This window comes from Pleuronectes platessa, chromosome 12 (assembly GCF_947347685.1).
Source record: "Pleuronectes platessa chromosome 12, fPlePla1.1, whole genome shotgun sequence".
Lineage (NCBI taxonomy): Eukaryota > Metazoa > Chordata > Actinopteri > Pleuronectiformes > Pleuronectidae > Pleuronectes > Pleuronectes platessa.
In genome coordinates, this window is record NC_070637.1 from 13,691,304 (window position 1) to 13,710,109 (window position 18,806).

The 18,806-nt window shown below is 41.6% G+C and overlaps 1 protein-coding gene across 1 annotated transcript in view; it reads left to right on the forward strand.

Moving 5' to 3' along the window:
• eys (eyes shut homolog) overlaps nucleotides 1-18,806 on the forward strand; it is a 159,696-nt gene that overhangs the window by 105,409 nt on the left and 35,481 nt on the right. The window contains exons 38-39 of the mRNA XM_053436051.1: nucleotides 1,821-1,985; nucleotides 13,586-13,736. Coding sequence (XP_053292026.1) covers nucleotides 1,821-1,985; nucleotides 13,586-13,736 — 316 coding nt within the window. The remainder of the gene's footprint in view (nucleotides 1-1,820; nucleotides 1,986-13,585; nucleotides 13,737-18,806) is intronic.

Sequence of the window (18,806 nt, forward strand, 5' to 3'; positions counted from 1 at the left end):
GATGTTCCAGGGTTGTTAGCCCCTCTGCTTTTGTTTGACATTAATGGGACCTGATGAGAGCTTGTCAGCTTCCTGCTTTGCCAGCACACTGGCTAGATGCTGCCAGCTCTCTTTGTGGGCATCCAGTGTGTGCTTGCTGTAATTAATCTGCCCCACTCACAAATTGCCAGCCAACATTACAGGATTGATTCATCATTTTCCTTCCAAAGAAACCTCTTCTTCCACAAAACAAGAAAACACAGTTTCTATTTTCACTTTGTAATTTGAATTATTGGCTGTCATGTCTGATCCATATAATTATCTGCGCAACTCAAGAGGAGCCGGCTGCCTCCCATTGGTTGGGGGACTGGAGCAGAGATATTACAGTACATACAGGCGAAGTAAATAGGATTGTGACTATTTGAGAAATGTTTTTTCTGGAGACTTGCTCTCATTTGTTGGTCTGGTGACGGATAATGAAACCCAACAGTGTCAGAATCCTACAAGCATCCAGATCGTGAGAAGTCCTCACGGTCAAATGAACAGATCCACCTTGCTGATATTACCACTTAGTACTAGACTCTGCTTGTGTCCGTACTCAGGGTTAATATCATTGTTTCTGAATAACCAATAGCCATGAGTTGTGTTGTTCCTAATGCAGCAAATAAACCCACCATGTGGGAATCAAACATCATTCTGGCCAGCAGAAAAATTCAAATGTCAAGCCATAATACTTTGGACTTGAGATGAATCAATAAATGTGTGCGTTGGTGCATGATAGTGTAATCATTTGGGTTTGTACAAAGGTCAAACAGAAGTAGAAGGCTTCGGAATATCTGCATAGCCAGTTTTCACATTTGAAGAATGCTTACCTCTGCCAAAGCCCGACACTCTCGACACCACATTTATATTCACTAGATCAAGATTTGTATCTGGATCAGCACCAAATTGCCCACACTCATAAATATCAGTCTCCCTCATATTACTTAATTTATTTTTTTTCCATCAAGATTCATTAATTATTCTCTAAAGGTCAATAAAAATGTTGACAACCGTATTAACTCCTTAGTGGAGTTTAATCAGATCCATGATATTTGTTCCAAAATTATCCCAAACCAGTTCAGAAATTCAGTTCTTTACGTTGTTCTTCTTTTACTTTCCAGTCTCTTTAAAATGTTTTCAATCATCCAGGTCTGCTTTCAGAATCCATTTAATCCAAAAATCAAAGCATCAAAAAAGTGAGCAGAGTTACATGAAGATATTCACGTTTCTCTTCCAATAAAATGACAAACCCTACACACTCTGTATATTATGAATTTGTCCACTGAGAACCAACTGCACTTTTTCCAGAGAGATGGACTCAAAGCATCGAATCCCTTGAGCTGAGGCCGCCGTGGCCCATTTTAAATCGCCTGTCATGTACCCGAGCAGCACGCTGTCCGCCAGGTGCACAGTGTCGTCTGTGTAAAAGCCAACAGATCATAGCTGGCTTGCGCAGTTGATGACCTGAGTGGGTCCCTCCCCCACCTCTGCTTACAGTCATATACCCCTCTGTCATCCAGTGGGAAATAACACACCAGCCCATAGTCCCTGACAGGGGCTCTGCTGACTCTGCTCACAGGCCTGATATCAGTGCTGCAGAGGCACACACACCAGCCAAATCTTACTGTTGTGTTGACTAACAAAAGCCCTGTGTAGGACTCATTTAGATATTAGTGTGAGTGGATTTTATATGCAAGTACAAGCGTGTATGCATTTTCTTTCCCTTCTGTATATTGTGTTCTCATTTTCACCCTCCCTTTAAGTAATTTCATCCCTTTCAACTTCTCTTTTGTTCCCAGATGTCACAGTGTATATCCCCTCATTCAATGGCACATCTTGTTTGGAGCTGCAGCCTCTTGCGTCCCTTCTCCAGCCTTATTCTGTGCCTGCTACTGTCAAGGACGCCGCTGTTATTCTCCATCTGACAGTGAAAGCAGGATCTGCACAGGGCACCATCCTCTACTGTGAGTGCAATCGGGTTTTTATTGCAAATGTTTGAAAGCACTGCAACACTGTGAAGGCAAGTAGAGATAAAAGCTGGAAATATAGCCCTTGCATATCTACTCTTATATGACCATTATGTTTTCAAATGGCTCTTTTCCTGTGTATGTGCTTGCACTTGCACTCAGGTTTTGTTGGCACAGAGTGCAGGCTATCATTTTCTTCTGCCTTGAATAATGATGATTTTTTGTGGCTAACATGTTGCTGCTCCAGTGTCATAATGCATCACATTGTCTTGTATTAGATCTTAGTAAAAGAATAATAATTCATCATTCGGAGAAATGTTCATTTTCACTTTCTTGTGCTGGACAGTTCTTTGGCTTTGGCTCAGTTCAGAGGCGAGGAAGATGTTTCCAGCCTTTCTGCTTAGCTAAGCTAACCCACTGCCAGCTGTAGCTTCACACTCACATCCACAGACGTGAACATGTTGAAGAAGCACATTTCCCATTTCTGTTATATATATATTTCAAACTGACCCTTCAACAAATGTATCTTTATATGATTTACAAATCAGATTCATATGATCGAGATCTTTCCACTGCAGCTACAGATGAATTTACTTGCAGAAAATAAAAGTATGCTCTCAAGCGTTGTGATGTAACCGCCCTCACAAGAGAGGGGGCCAATCTATACTGTATAATGATGTCTAGACATGTTATGACTAGGGTACATTTGCCTAACATAAGAAATTGCATTCTTGTTACTGATCTGCTTGTTGCTTTCCGCCTCGTCTATCTTTGGCTCACTAATCACGAAGACATTATGCGTCAGCCATGGCTTCTGTTTGAGCGGCTAAAAAATGTCACACTGTTTGTAAAAAGGCTACTTCTTTCCCTTTCCACTAGGCTCTATTTCCCTATATCATCACTGTTTTGTTTGTTATTGTATTAATATACCATTTAATATATTTCCAACAGTTTGAGGATTTCTGAAATAGTTGAATAACTAAGTTGTTAATAGGTTTATTAGCTTTTAGAATGGTCAGCCCACTCTCTGTAGCCCCTCTTCCACCAGTTAAAAAACCCACACACATCTGTCTTTTGTCTGCAATGGGAATAGATACAATCCGCATTCACTCACATGACACACAAGTATATTGTCTATTATTCTTTATTTTGGCAGTGTAGACACTGAATCTGCACCTTTCCTATTGTGATGTGCACTGTGATGCATGTAAATAGCACTGAAACTGCCTGTGTACTTGTTAATATCTTGTGCACGAGATGCAAAGGTAATTAGCCCTTCATATTGTGAAAGATGCATACATTTCAAGAGGGGAAGGTTTCCAAATAAGAAACTCAGAAATACATATAATATACCCCAGATATGAGATTTGTCATCTTGTGCATTTGAAGCCAGAGTTGGAGCTTGGTTATAAACCTATAGTAAAAATAATAACTTGGAGAAACATCAGTGGGATAAGAATTACCAAAATTATGGAAACTAAAAGGTGTATGACCTTTACTGCAAACAACCACCAGGGGGCGAATCACACACTTTGGCTCCATCTTTTGGGAGCTGTGATGTTGTCCATTTTTGTTGACAGTCTATGGTCTGGGTCGCTGAGGGTAAACTGCTCAGTCATGAAAAGTTGAAACAGGTTTGCGTTATTGGGATGTGGAATAATCAGTAAAACGTATGGTGACTGGTTGGTTTTTGTGCTTATGGTTGATTGTGATCGTCAGTTAGAGCTGAAAAGTCCACTGTTTACAACTGTGTGGTGGTTTGTTTGCTAAGTGTTTGTGAGTGCTAGAAAACAAGGATGTTTGGCCACAGTAATGGTGCCGTAGTCTTGAATTAGACCAATCTGCAAGAACATGTTCAGATAGAGAGAGTTGGGCCAAAGAAAAAGCATTTATCTAAAACGGGTTGTGTTTGTTACACTGGCTGATAGGGGAAGGCCCAATGGGAGCGCAGCAGAGGGTGTTTCATTAAAAACAAAGTTCGCTGCTGTTGATGTGGGAAGGTCAGTATTAAACAAATTAAGGAATTATGAACTTTCACAACATCACATGTCATGTTGCTCTGATTGGTTGTGGGACTATCCAATTGCATCCTGAGGCGTTTTGGTCTGCAGCGTGCCTTTGAAATTGAACACTTAATGAAATCTGAAGATATTCAGGTACAGTAGAGTTGGCAACCAAACAAGACATTTAAATGTATTTCAAATGGAAAAAGAATTGCAACCTTTCCGGGTGCCCACCGGCTCACCTTGTACCATGGGCGCCCTGTAGAAGGAGGCTGGGGTCCTCTTCCTTCCCTTTGCTGGGTGTGTACCCCATTATCTCCTCTTTTTTACCCCCACTGTGCTGTCAATATAGAATAAGATTACAAAAATATCTTCATAAACTAATCATAACTAATATTAATATAAAGACTCTATAAAGATGTTATTTAGACAAAGCAACAGGAGTTGTAACCTGAAAGCAAACAAATCAATCCTCAGAAGAACATTAGAGCGGGTCACTCACACACGTGGGGAGCGAGGCTCGGGCTGACCTTGACCTATGCATTGTACGTCTGCTTCCTGTCAGCTCCTTTGTTCCCACACACACGCACACGCACATACACAAACAGACACACACAGAGATGCATGCTCCCCTTTGTTGCAGGAGGTGATTTGAATAGGTAGGCCAGACAGCCGCTGAGTAGACCCTTATAACAATGGAGCATTGTTTTGTGAGGAAAGGAGTCAGTAGCTTTCTGGTATTTTTTCAGGGTCTGAGAATAACTAGCCATGAGACATTTTTTCTGTGTATCGAGCTTTATGTTTATTATATATCCGTTCAAAGTATGTGTGCAAATAGTAAGAACCAGCCAGCTCAGGGCTGAAGCTTCTGCATCAGTGCCTTGAGCTGTGAGTCCTCCTACGATTAAGAAAAAAACGACTGCGTGCCTCTGTGGACTGCAATTGTAGCGCCTGGCTTAAAAAAAAAACTGAGCCGCCATGATCTTGTGAAGCTGCCGGTGTCCCTGGGTGACTTCCCAGCGAGTCAGTCTCAGGAAAAACAGAACTGGCATTGTGTGGTGATCAAAGGTGATTTGCTCTGCACCAACTGGTCGGAAAAATCAAAACCTTAATTTTTGTAGTGTAACCTAGACCAATCTTCTGTCTGTGCTATTGTATAGAGTAGGGCTTGGCGAGGGTTATTTTCATATCAGTCCATATCAATATATATATCATGATATAAATCAAATCACTCTTTCTGTCATTTCTGCTTTAGATGAAGAAAAGATCAGAGTTGTTACTTGTCTTTGCGGGAACATGCTTACCACACAATTTGCAGTGTACAGTACACTGTGCAACAATTACCTAAAATTACGGAAACTAAAGTTTTATGACCTTAACTGCAGTCAGCCACCAGGGGGCGAATAAGACACTTTGGCTTCACTTTTTTGGAGCTGTCCATCTTTGTTTATGGTCTTTGGTCTGGGTTGCTGAATCACTGTTTCTTCCACACTACACCACTGACACAGCCCCAAATCAGCCACGCCCCTACGTTTGTTGAGAGGGGAGAATGGAAACTGAAATCGTTACAAATAGCCTCTTGTGTGGGGCAACCTTGGTGGACCATTCGCTGCGGAGGCAATGTTAGTTAAACTGTGTTAAGCTACTTAAATTGGTTATTTGATTATTAAATGAAAAAAATAAATCTCTGAAAGTTGATACAAGTGCTGTCTCCAGTACATCTGGGAACTAATGACCAAGAACAGTTAATTTCATCTTTTATGTTTCATTATGTGGAAAAATACTTTTGAAGTTTCTGTTGGGTTGACGATATGAAACTTTGAGTCTTGTTTTCTTTAGAGTAATAGCGGCTTGCTAATAGATTCTCTGAGCAGACATTTGCTTCCCAGAATGGCTGGTGTTCCAACAAAGACTTAAATCTTTCCTCTTAAGGAGCTATTAATTAGCCCGCTCTTAGAAACTAATAGGACTCTAAATTGGTGCTTTTTATAAGGTTGTCGCACTTGAAAGGTCAATGAGCTGAGCTTTAAATATATTTAGACAATGATAGAATCATTTTGAAGATAAATGTGTGGTATCCTGACATGCAGGTGCCCAATTAGAGTGGTCAGAACTCGTATGCGGCCATCATTATTGGAGAACTATTTAAAACTGTCAAATCATAGGTTTGAAAAGAGCGGTGCAGGATGATTGCTGAATAATGTTTGTTTTTTGTTTGACACAGCTATTGTTTTTTTTTCAGTTCTTCACCATTAAAACATGACCAGCAGGTTTTGGATTCCTTGGATACCTTTGCCATTGCCAAAAGCCATGATCTTTGTATCAAAGACTTTATATTTATGAGTACGCCAAAAGAAATTGTGCTCAAATAATGTTCCCATATAATTCTTATTAGTAATTCTCATTGCCTTTAGGGAGCTGTGGACATGAAACAAACAACAGCAAGGCATGTTTGTTTTTCCGAGTTGCAGAGCCACAGATGCATTTTCAGTGTATCTTGTGCTAAAATGCATTCTGCACTATTATTACTAGATTTATTTTGAATACAGAAAATAACAAATTGTGTGAAAAGAAATTGTCTGTATTAAAAAATACTTCTCCATCTGAGTGGAGCTGGAGGAAGATTGAGAAAATGCCTGAAGTTAGTCATCAGATTTGATGCGGCAAGTGTGTTAGATTGCGCCCGACGTCAAGCTAGTGAAATCGTTTCACCTCCACCCTGTCATTAAGTTTCCTCGTATATATCCGATGCCATCATTTATCTGCCTGTGTTGATCTTAAGTCAATGCCTGTGTCTGCTTGCACAGATTTACTCTGTAGATTAGTTTGAGAAATAATGTCTGCTGTGTCAAATGGATGCAAACGCTAATGCGAAGAAACGAAACATACGTCGTGCTTTAAAGTTGGTTAGCTTAATTAATTTTGGCTCCCATCCTATCCTTTATTTGCGGCTATACATTATTTCCCCGCCTCAGCGTATGTAAGCCAGAGATCGGCGAGCGAGCCTTGTCAGGAGGAGAGATAAATGTTCAGAAAGCATACATAGAGAGGGCACAGAGCCTTTTATCTCGTAATGCATCCTGGCTCGTGGTGCACCGTCTCTTTCACATCAGAGGACAGGAACTGAAACGAAAACTCCAGAGATCAAACAGACTAAGTTAATCAGAAGACGACCAAAAGAGATGCATTGAGATGCGGAGAATCTCCTCGCCAGACCTTCTCCTCATTCGCCGCATCCCTTTCTCACACCTCTCCCCGAAGCAAACATGCGAGTCTCCCCCTGGACTTCAATTGTCAGCCTCGAGAAAAGAAATACAAGGAGGGAGGGAGGGGGAGAGGGGGAGGGGGAGAGAGAGGGAGAGAGAGGGAGAGAGAGAGGGAGAGAGAGGGAGAGAGAGAGGGAGAGAGAGAGGGAGGGAGAGAGAGAGGGAGAGAGAGAGGTGACAGGCTCTGACAAAAGGACGAACGCTCTGTTAGGCTCGGTGTTATAGTAAATAATATTTGCCAACATGTGAGTTATGGCACTAAGTGGAAACAACTGGCTTGAAAAGGAGACAAAAGCTCATTGAATTTGAGTCTCTGTGGTTTTTGTTGTCTCTGCCGCTGCATTCATTAACTGCAGGGAGGTCTCCACTCAATCTGTGGTTTGGCAATATTGTAGATGATTATGTGCCGAGCATGATTATGTTTTTATTTGTCATTTATCCACACTAACATGCCTCGCATTTATTCTTCTTGTTTGGGAGGGGGGGGGCAAATGTCATTATTAACACCAGATCTCTGGAAAACATGGTTGAAAAGTAGAATTCAATCCATAACCTTCTTATAAATGTGCGACTGTGAAGAATTGCACAGATACAATATATGAACAGTATGTTTACTGTAGCTTTGGCCATAGTGGCCTCACAGCCTCTGGCTCACACATTGCAGTCTCTCCTACTGTTCAAGGTGACTTCATTTGCTGCCATCTATTTCTATGAGAATCACTAAACAACTTGCCGAGACTCGCTGCCTGCGTCAGAGTCCTAATCCTTCTTCTCTGGAAATAAGCATCAAACAAAAGTATTAAAGATGGCATCTTTGTTTGTAACCTGAAGTTACATTTCAACTTTTTCCATCTTTCCGCCAAAGGAGAGAAATATATCGCTTTCAGAGCTTTTTTTGCAGTATCCGACATTTTGTCCAATGGCAGTTTTTATTAGATTTTCAAGCTTTGCTTTATCACATCTGGAAGGTGTTTTTTGAACTTTCCTCACCACATAATGAACAGAGAATTATAGTAATTGTTAGAGACGTTGAAGTTAAGGTTTGGATTAAAAGCATTTTTTCTTTGAATTAGCAGATGAATTAATTTCAAGCCACAAACTGCAGATTTGACCAACATGAGAAAGCATCAGTAAACCCATCTCTTACCATCACAAGGCACAGTGTGTTCCAGCCAAACACATTATTAAACTATAATATCACTCATTCAACCACGTATCTCTGCCAAGGCCTAACGGCCCCCTTAAATTCAATCAAGCCTTAAGCCAACAAAACAAAGCAAATAAGATCCATTACTGAAAAATGATATTTAAAAAGATATTAAGGTCATATTAAGGCCAAATTACCCCCCCCCCCCCCAATAAAGCCACATTTTAAACCACATTTAAAGCCTCTAAAAGACAAGAATGCCCTCTCTTGCTATTTTATATAAAGTGATGAAAGAAATTCCTGGCTCTAAACAAACAAACAAATAACAAGGAGCGAAAACATAATCTTCTCAGTTAAGACAAAAAGTATGTACTGTTTAAAGGTTCAGTGTGTAGAATACAGTGACATCTAGTGGTGAAGTAACATGTTGCAGCTGAAAACCCCTCACCCCTTTTAGCTTCATATCAGGGAACCTGGGTCCTATTGGCCACATGCATGCCAGTGATGTACTGAAGAACTAAACCAGTCAGAATGTTACAGCCAAATAGTTAAATTTCAAACTGATAATCAGTTAGAAAAATAATAGGAAATCAATGTAGAGTCTCTTACCTTCGTGAGATGTGATCAGATTTTCTTTTCCTTCTTAAAACAGCATTTAAATAACCTTCTGTTTTATGATAAATCAGTTTAAAGCAATGCTGTAAATATGACTCAGCAATTGCAATTGCACCAATGTTTCTGACCTGTGTGGCACTGAAAGTGAAACTGAGGTTACATGAGGGCTCCTGCCACTCATGTTTTGCTCCATTAACAAGAATCTTGTTGTTCAGCTGCAGGGACATGTTGGACATCCACTTTCATGTCTCTAAGGGACAAGGCTGTGTACAAATAAGTACTGATGGGATGACTATGATAGCAAACGTTGAGTCTCTGGGTGATGTGGCCGACTGGCAGGGGACCAAGAATTGATCTCTGGAGAACCTCACACACAAAGTCAACCTTCATAAGCATTAAATTACTGACTGACACAGGAAAATGTTGTCACTTTAAGTAAGATGCAATGCATATATACTGTATATTTTCATTCCAGTGAATAATGCTCCGGCGCCCTACTTTGTCCCTACTACTGTTTTTCTCAGCATGGAGGAATCATGTTCTTCTGCAGAACAAGGATGATGAAATGCTGGATTATCTGAGCAAGATATTCTTCCGGTGCTCCATTCGGCAGCAGTGGTTAGTACGATGGCGCTGTGAAGTGCATCCTTGTCCAGTCTTACGACAGGAAAGACCTCCAAGTCAGCTTAGAAGATGCATTATCAGTGTGCAGCTTATTAAGCAAAGCGTAGCCTCTCTCCGACAAGGAGATGGGATACTTCCTGGATGGCTGTCTTAACCCTGCAGGAATTGTTCAGAGCTTTCATATCAGTTGCACTGCAGCCTCGAAACAGCAAACTGAGGCTTTTTGCACCAGTCTCTTCTGGTGTCCCAATCCTGCTCCCATGCCTGCACTTCAGAGGAGATGGCCCACATGCTAAGCCTCTGGACGACACAAGACGGTCAGAGACACCTCTGTCCTCACCCAGTGAGTCCCCAACTGTCCTGGCTCAATTATCAATGTCATAGTGGGATCCAAGAGGTTGGCTCTGTTTATGTTGCTTTATGCCCCCGCCCCTCTCACTGTCTTTAATTCAGTTGAAATGTGCCATGTTGAAAACAGAAACATTTAAGGCCTCTCTTAACAGTGCACCACTCCTGTGTCCTCTGCCCTTCAACCATGTCTTCCCTGACAATGGCAAAAGCCTGGTAGCCCCCCCCCCCCCACACACACACACACATCTCTTTCTTCCTCAAAGAGCTGCATTCTTATGTTGTCGGCCCTCTGCTCATGTCGTCTTCGACAGCGGTGTGGGACTGATGTGCTCTCTCTCTCTCTCTCTCTCTCTCTCTCTCTCTCTCTCTCTCTCCACCTCCCTCCTGAAGACCCCAGTAGCCTGTGTGGGAGGATTAATGCTGCCGCTGTCTGTTGCTCCTTAAAATACACTGTTTCGCTTGCAGGAGACTCTGTGCTAGCCCCTGCAGAAACCCCCCATTCTTATATGATGTGCACATTGCATATGCCAGGATTGGAAGTGGCATATGTAATAGGGCTGCTCGATTATGGAAAAAATCATAATCGCGATTATTTTTGGAAAATATAAAAATCACGATTATTTAAACGATTATTAATATGTGCCCTTATTCTGAAGTCTATGCTTTATTTTTTTAATCACTTCCGGTTCCGGTAAACACCGATGACGGCTGCGTGTCTTATTCCTCCGTGAAACCAGGCTATCGGTGCCCGGTTATTCAAACCCTTAATGATGGCAACCCTAACACTCTCTGACCGACTGACCGGCGCGAAGAAATGCGGGTCCGGTCTGACCGGTCTGAACAGCCAGGCGGGAGCGCGCTTGAGAATAGCAGGGCGCGGCGCGGCAGCTACATGGTCTGCTGCTGCCCTCCCTGCTTTTCCACTCGCGCTGTTTTTCCACTTCCGATCACCACACACACAATTCGCCTCCTTCACTTTACTGCTGCTTGAGAGTGAGAGCCAGTCAGCTGGTCCGCTGAATGCTTTGGGGGAAGGACTGAATTGCGCCTCTCTTTCGAAAAAATGCCAAATAATCGTTTCAACTCGATTATAGTAGTTTGGAGATCGTTTGACCCCATAATCGTAATCACGATTAAATTTCGATTAGTCGAGCAGCCCTAATATGTTATAACTCCTCCACAGAAAACACAGCTCCTAAGATATTGTTGGGGGATTACGCCTTTATTATTTGTACAGTTAGTGTGAAATGGTGAAAGAGAGCAGGGAGACATCCAGTAAAGGGCTTTAGGCTTAACTTTCTCAACCATCCACCATCGTTCTGCAGGGGTGCCCACGCTACCAGGTGAGCTACAGGGTGCCCTGTGATCCACATTTGCATAATGCACGTCTAGAGGCTAGTCTGGCATGACCCCTTACAAAGACAGTTAAAGCGAGAGCAGAGGCCAACATTTCCTACATGTGCACAAAGCTGTTGGCAAATCAAACCAGAGTGGGCCAGCGCACCAATCAGAGCAGACGGGGCTTTATCAGCCTTTATGTTACTGGAGTTTCAGACAGAGGCTGAAAAGAGGAGCTGCAGCGATGGACATTATTAGGAATTTCCTAACATTTGGGCATGTAAAGCTTTTCAATTAATGACTCAAATTATAATAATGAACCAGAATATGTCTCACATAATGTCTCCTTTAATTGTCGGGCTGAGGTCAATGCACTGAATTTTATACTGTGAAGGTGGAAGTAAGATTTAGGGCTCCGCCACCATTCCTGTCTACTGTTTGTAACTGCTCATGTTTAAGAAGGAAAATCATGTACTTTCCCGGAGGCAGAACAGTGTCTCAAAGGGAACCCGAGTTGTGATTGGACCTGCAGCACCACTCGGTGACCTTGCTCTTTGTGCTCTGTGTGTTTAATAGCGTGTTATGTGGAGCACAGCGAGGTGACCCGAGGTCCTTTCAAAATTCAAAAGAGAAGCACACTGGCTTTGCATTGACATCTGTTGGCAGGCTGGAAACATCCCTGCAAATTGTCGTCGGTTGATTATTGATTTTCACAGACTCTCATTTAGTTTTTCGTCTTTAATCTCCAAGTAAAATACATATTAGATTTGTCTTTTTTTTTTATTAGATTTGAGTCACATTTTAATCTAGTTTATTCAATTAAATCTCTTTTTTTTTTTTTTTAAACTTTGTTTTTATTGAAGAGAAACACAAACATTCCTTGACAACATCACAGATCATACATGACAGACTGATTGGTGAAAAATAATAAATAAATAAAAGGACAGTTAAGACATTCCATCGTACCACAGGATTCCCCTCAATTAGAGAGGTATCCTGCAATAGGTAGCCATCTCCTCACAAAAACATCAGACTTTAATTGCAATTGAGCCGTTAGAGCCTCCATTGCATACACCTCCCTCAGCTTCTGTTTCCACTGTGCCACTGTAGGTGGCTGTGGATTCAACCATTTTATTGTCACCATTTTCCTAGCAGTCATCAAGAGTATATGCAACAAGTGCTCTTGGTCTCTTGTGTACATGCCTTCAGGAGCTAGATCGAAAAGAAACCGACTTGGGGTGAATAGTATATATTAATTCCCAGAACTTTATTTATCTCGCTCTTTATCCTCTTCCAAAAAGGAAGCAACATTTGGCAATCCCAAAATATGTGTGAGTGGTCGCCAACCATTCCACATCGTCTCCAGCAGTATATTGCTGCTGGATTATCTGCAAATTTAGAGACCACGGAGGGCGTCTTAAAGAACCTAATTAAATCTCATTTTAATCATCAATTTTTAAATCATGTCCCCTTAGCTACAACTGTTGGCAAATATGGTGGCATAGGGTTACCATGGTAACAGATGTCTCTCGCAAGGTGTCCATGTCACTTTCCTCCTCAGTCGTACAGTCTGACTCACCTCAGTTAATCCAGTTAGCATTTCCAAACTCTCTAATAAAATCTTGCACAGTTGTTCCTGCTGTGTGGCATTACAGCAGGTGACGGCAGATAACACAACTGCTGCACACATAACTTTACCAAGTGGTTTTTAATGAATAATAGTGCAACAAGTCAAGCAGCTTAATCACCAGCTAAACAGTGGAGGGAACTAATCATAAGCTACAGCGTGCAATTCCACAGATGTAGGTTCCACAGGATTGTTTTTGTTTTGTTTTCTGTTGAAAATGTTTCATCAAAACATTTTGTCAAAGTTCACATTTTCAAAGGTTACTCTTTATTTAGTTTGTTTATCAATTAATGCTTTTCATCGTGTTTTTGTTCTTTGGCACATTTACCACTTATCACAGCAAGTACGACCTTGGCATTTATCAGGTTGTATTTGCTGGACGTGTTCTCACTCTTGTTGGTACAATGCACAGCAACATCTCTGTTTGTTTCATTTAAAGATGGATTTGCCTTTAAAATGCTAATATAATCTCCATAAAGTCTCCATCATTCTTTTGTAGAAATATTTTGAGGTCATTGTAAAAAACCTCACACACAATAATGTCATAAATATATCAGCCTGCATGGTTTATTGAATTTAATCATACAAAAGAGAGAGCCACTAACCATCTTTTTTTCCAATCCCAGCTCAGGAGCAGAACTTCGGGGATCAGTTCCTTCACGTGTTCCTTCAAGATGGAACCCCTGTCGCTGAACTCGGGTGTGGTGGCGGTCACATTCTGAATGTCGCCGCAGTGCAGAACATCCACAATAACAGATGGGTGCCAATCACAATCCGGTAAGATATGCATCATCTTCCTTTCGTCTTTAGTCCCCAATACTCTATTGCCAAATTCACTATAATTGTTGTAATGAGCATTACATGAGATATTCTACTGTCTTTATATTGTTTTAACTGGGCATTTGTGTTATTGTTCCTACCTATAGCTTTGTGCCTTTGTTTGTGTTAGTGCATGGATCTCTGTGTATTACACATGTCTATTTATTCTTTATTTTAATTTTAACATCAACCTGCCAGCGACTGCAGCTGCCTGTATGGCTAAATCTAGCCCATGTACATGTTGGACTCTAGTATGCATTAATGTGCATTGTCCTTTTAAAAGTGTAATCAAGCCAATAATGGTAGAGGTGATCCCTCCATCATGACAATATTCAATCATGAAAAACATAATTGTAAATTATGGTCAAATATATTTTCATAATTCACGTTATTCAAAGAAAACAAACAAATGCACCAGTATCACCACTTTGATTTCATCAATCTAATAATGAAATGGCACAATTATTAATCATTAGATGTAATTATATTGTTTTAAATTGTATGATACGTTGTTTCCCAAAATGGACATAATATAAAAACATCCATTATAAAAGCAAATATTACTATCTTATCTCAAGGCTTTAGATCTTGCAGTGAGCCGTGTTCCCTTCTTTTCTTTTGTTCAATGGGATTTTTCCACAAGGTCACATGTCACAGCCTCTGTGGTAAAACCCTGTGAAAGCTTCCTCTCCAGTATCAGCCCACATCAGTGCTGATCAGAGAGCTGGTGCCATGGTAATACAGCCTTACACTAAGAGCACACACCATCAGACAGATCTGAACTGTAATACCCTGGATGGATCTCTGTGCACCTCAGCAACTGTGCAGTGCCCGACATGCTTTAAAAAGTCACACAGACAAAGAGAACTGGCGCAGTCTCGGGTTTTGTCCTGGTGAGTTCTAACAGCCAGCTGTCTCCTTCAGACACACACACACTCACTGCAATCATGTATTCACTTTGTCTGGGACGTACTTCAATAAATCATCATCTCAGAAAATGAGATACAAATTGTTGCTTGTATCTCATTGTATGTATTTGAGTTTGAATGGTAGAACTTACATTGTCATGCAAGAATAACGTGAATTACCTCCTGTCTTCTTTAGGTTTGCATAAGTAAGCAGATATATTATGAAAAGCAAAAACCTCGATAGTTTACTCCACAGTTAATATTACAGCTTATATACTGTCTACCTGTTGATACACCTTTTTTTTTTACTCAACACTACAGAGTGTTTTCCTCTGTGTTGGAGAAATGAATCTGATATAGTTCAGCAGTGAGGTTAATTTCAAGATAAGGGTTCTTGTACTCATGAGGAGGCCTTGCAGAGTAATCTTAGCTGAGTGATCTGTCAGCGTATCGCGCAGTGCAATTTTATTCAATTGTCATTTTGTATAGCTAAGAACCATTAAAAAATGTATATTCAACCCTGTAAAAAATGTACAGACAGTAATATTTACTGTTGTGTAATATTTCTCCTGCAAGTCTGAAGTCTGTAAGTGGTGAGTTTATAATGATGGGTCCATTTATTGTTAAAGGCTGATAACTTAAGAAAAAAACTCAATGAAAAAAATATATGTATGTTTATGCTTTACAATGATCTATGGAAGCCATGAGAGGCAAGCTCTAGTTCTTCTTCTTGCCAGTATATTTTTTCTAAATGTTTTTTCCGCTTGAGAAAACAGGTTAGTGGGCCACTTGGTTTGCAGAGAAACGAAGTCCAGCACATGTAATGATAACAGAACACAACAAAACAGAAAAAGAAGATTTAATTTTGCCAATTTAAAATGAATAGAAGTGCTGTTGGGCAACCAAATCAGTGGGGTGGACATGCAAATTATCCACAAAGAGTTCACTGTCCCTTCAGTTGCTACAGCTTTCTTGCCATTTGGGGTGTGCATGACAACATGGCAGAAGTTTTCCTTCGAGGCTTTCCGACTAAAAGATTTCAAATAAAAGTTAAAATAATCCTATTAAAATCAATAAGCCTCGGATCCGGGCCTCCCAGGTTTATCAATCAATCAATCAATCAAATTTTATTTGTATAGCCCGTATTCACAAATTACAATTCATCTCATAGGGCTTTAACAGGGTGTGACATCCTCTGTCCTTAACCCTCAGCAAGAGTAAGGAAAAACTCCTAAAAACCCTTTTAACAGGGTAAAAATATGTAGAAACCTCAGAGAGAGCCACATGTGAGGGATCCCTCTCCCAGGACGGACAGAAGTGCAATAGATGCCACGTGCAGGAAAACATCATCAAGATTATAGTCTTTAGTCTCTAGCAGCATTTGATGAGGGTAGACATCCCGAAGGATAACCCCAACATGACATGCCAAGCAGTCCCGCTGCAATCACAGTCCATGGTCAGCAACCATCCAGACCACGATCCACCATCCAGACCAGACGCCACTCCAGTCCTCAGTCACCGTCCACCGCCGCCCACCAGGACCCATCACGAGCCACCACTGCGGTCCTGGTCCACCGCCCGTGCCCAATGCCAACGCGACACAGGGTCCGCCACCAGCACCACGATCAGCCCACATAACTCAGAATCCGCCACACTGGATCCAACACCGCGACCCCCGGTGCACGATCCACAAATCGCAATCCATGGTGCGGCCACAGAGGCCCTGGATCTGCGGGTGATAAAGCAAAGGGATTCCGGGAAAAGGGGAAGGGGGATAGGGATGGAGAAGAGGAAGGAGAAGCTGGAAAGAGAAGCTCCTTGTGTCATGTGTCATAAAATAGAAAAAGTTACGTTCTTCCGCACTAATTAGCTCTAACTATAAGCTTTATCAAAAAGGAAGGTTTTGAGCCTACTCTTAAATGAAAAGATGGTATCTGCCTCCCGAACTGAAAGTGGTAGATGATTCCACAGCCGAGGGGCTTGATGGCTGAAAGCTCTGGCTCCTACTCTACTTTTAGAGACTTTAGGGACGACAAGTAGGCTTGAATTCTGGGAGTGGAGTGCTCTAGTGGGTTTATAAGGTACTAACAGCTCTTTAAAGTAAAAAGGTGCCATATTATTAAGGGCCTTGAAGGTGAGGAGAAGAATTTTAAATTCTATTCTAGATTTAACTGGAAGCCAGTGTAGCGATGCTAATACTGGAGAAATGTGCTCTCTTCTCTTTGTTTATAGACCTTTGCTTGACCCATTCATCCATCACATGTTAAGTCGCTAACACACAATATAAGTATCTTGTGTGTAGGGGGCGTGGAGAAATACAAAATTACCAGAAAGAAAATATGAATGATTTTTATGATGAATCTCAGCCTCCTGTGGTTGATAATGAAATCAGTATTGCAAAAACAAGCAGATAAAAAAGCCTAACTCGCTAATTTGGACAGAAGGTGAAGAAGGTTTAATAAAAATCCAGTGCCACATAATACAACACATAAAAGAAATAAGCGAGTAAGTAAAAGCGTTTCTGTTGAGCCCGAGGAACAAAGTAAACAGCTCATGAACTGCACAGCAGTGACTAAGCTGGAGTCAGATGATAGTAGCTTTGTTAGATAACAATGTAATAATTAAAAGCAATTACTCCCGCCAACTTGCCATGCTTGTCACTTGATTTAGCTATTTAATTTTTAAGACTCCTCCCCGGATCAAATTGTTCCCGAAAAGCCACGAGCGACGATCGCAGCTCCTCTTTCGGATTATCCGAGGAACACATTCCACTCCGAAGCATTTGGCAAAAGATTCGGTGCCGAATCTTGAACCTGATCCACACACATTTCCATTTTCGCTACTTCCTTGTCTCATCCAAATAGGTGTGAGCCAGTGCTTCCCCTTGCACAGCTGATCCCCTGTCTCCTCTGTGCATGCACAGGCTCACACCGTGGGGCAGAGTGAGCCAGGTCCTGCCTCTATTTATTCTTGATCGCTTCAGCAATTTTATTCACATGCAAATGAGCGCATGACATCATCTAGTCACGTCTGAGCGGTGAATACCTACTTTCCCCGGATGAGAGTTGGCAGCGCTGGATATAGCTGCTGCAACTTGCTGTTGTCAGCATCTGCACGCTGCGGGGCAGCGCTTGTATTTAACTGTAAATAATCCAAGCTTCAGTGACCAAACGGGATAGAATCCAAATTGCCTGATGTCACTGTAACACAGACTCCAGACTTTGGTGCTCACACGCTCTTATTTTCAAACCCACCAATCTTATTGTCAACAGTGGAGCTCTGTTCTGCTGACGCACAGCACGTCAGCTCTGTTATTTGCTCTCATACAAATACAGTTGCACCGCTTTGACTCACTCATGTAGAACACGTAGCCGGGCTGCCATCTTTTCACTGATGCAGCATTGTTGACAGGGAGAGGATGATGTGACACCTCCGTTCTAACTTACAGTACCACACTGTGAGAAAACGCGGCACTTCACTTCCTTGATGGGTATCCATGCTGGGCCTTTATGTGCCGTGGTTGGGATAATGACATAATTGCTGCAACGAGTAGTTATGAGGACGAGCACCAAACAACGTGGAGCGTTTATTTAAATGACATTAAAAGCCCTGCAGTGGGTGGGAACACAGCTGTTGTCGCTTCTCAAATGCTGAAGCTCTATTCCCCACAGTGGGAACAGAATGTCGGTGATAAATCTCAATAAATTCAAACTTCGGCATTAACACCCAGTGAAAGTTTGATTTTAGTGACCCGCCCGTATTCGCAGCCACCGAGGACCTTTGTTCTCTGCGTCTTACAACCGCTCCATCATGCTAATCATGCCCAACAAAGGGATGAAAAACACCGTGAATATTCAATCAAGAATTTAGCCGCCTGTTCTGATGGTAAACATAATTGAGTGGATCACATTGTCCTGCTGCAGAAAGGCTTTCTGTAGAGCACGATTGCACCGAAACGATCGGATCAATCAGAACAGGCTGACAGAAACATGAAACACACAGGACAGACCTTTTCTTTAGAATGAGCATGAAAGAGTTGGCATCTGATCTGCTGTCAGATTGCAGTCTGTGTGATGCAAACCACAGGTCTGCGATGAGGAAAGAACATTAGATCGTATTT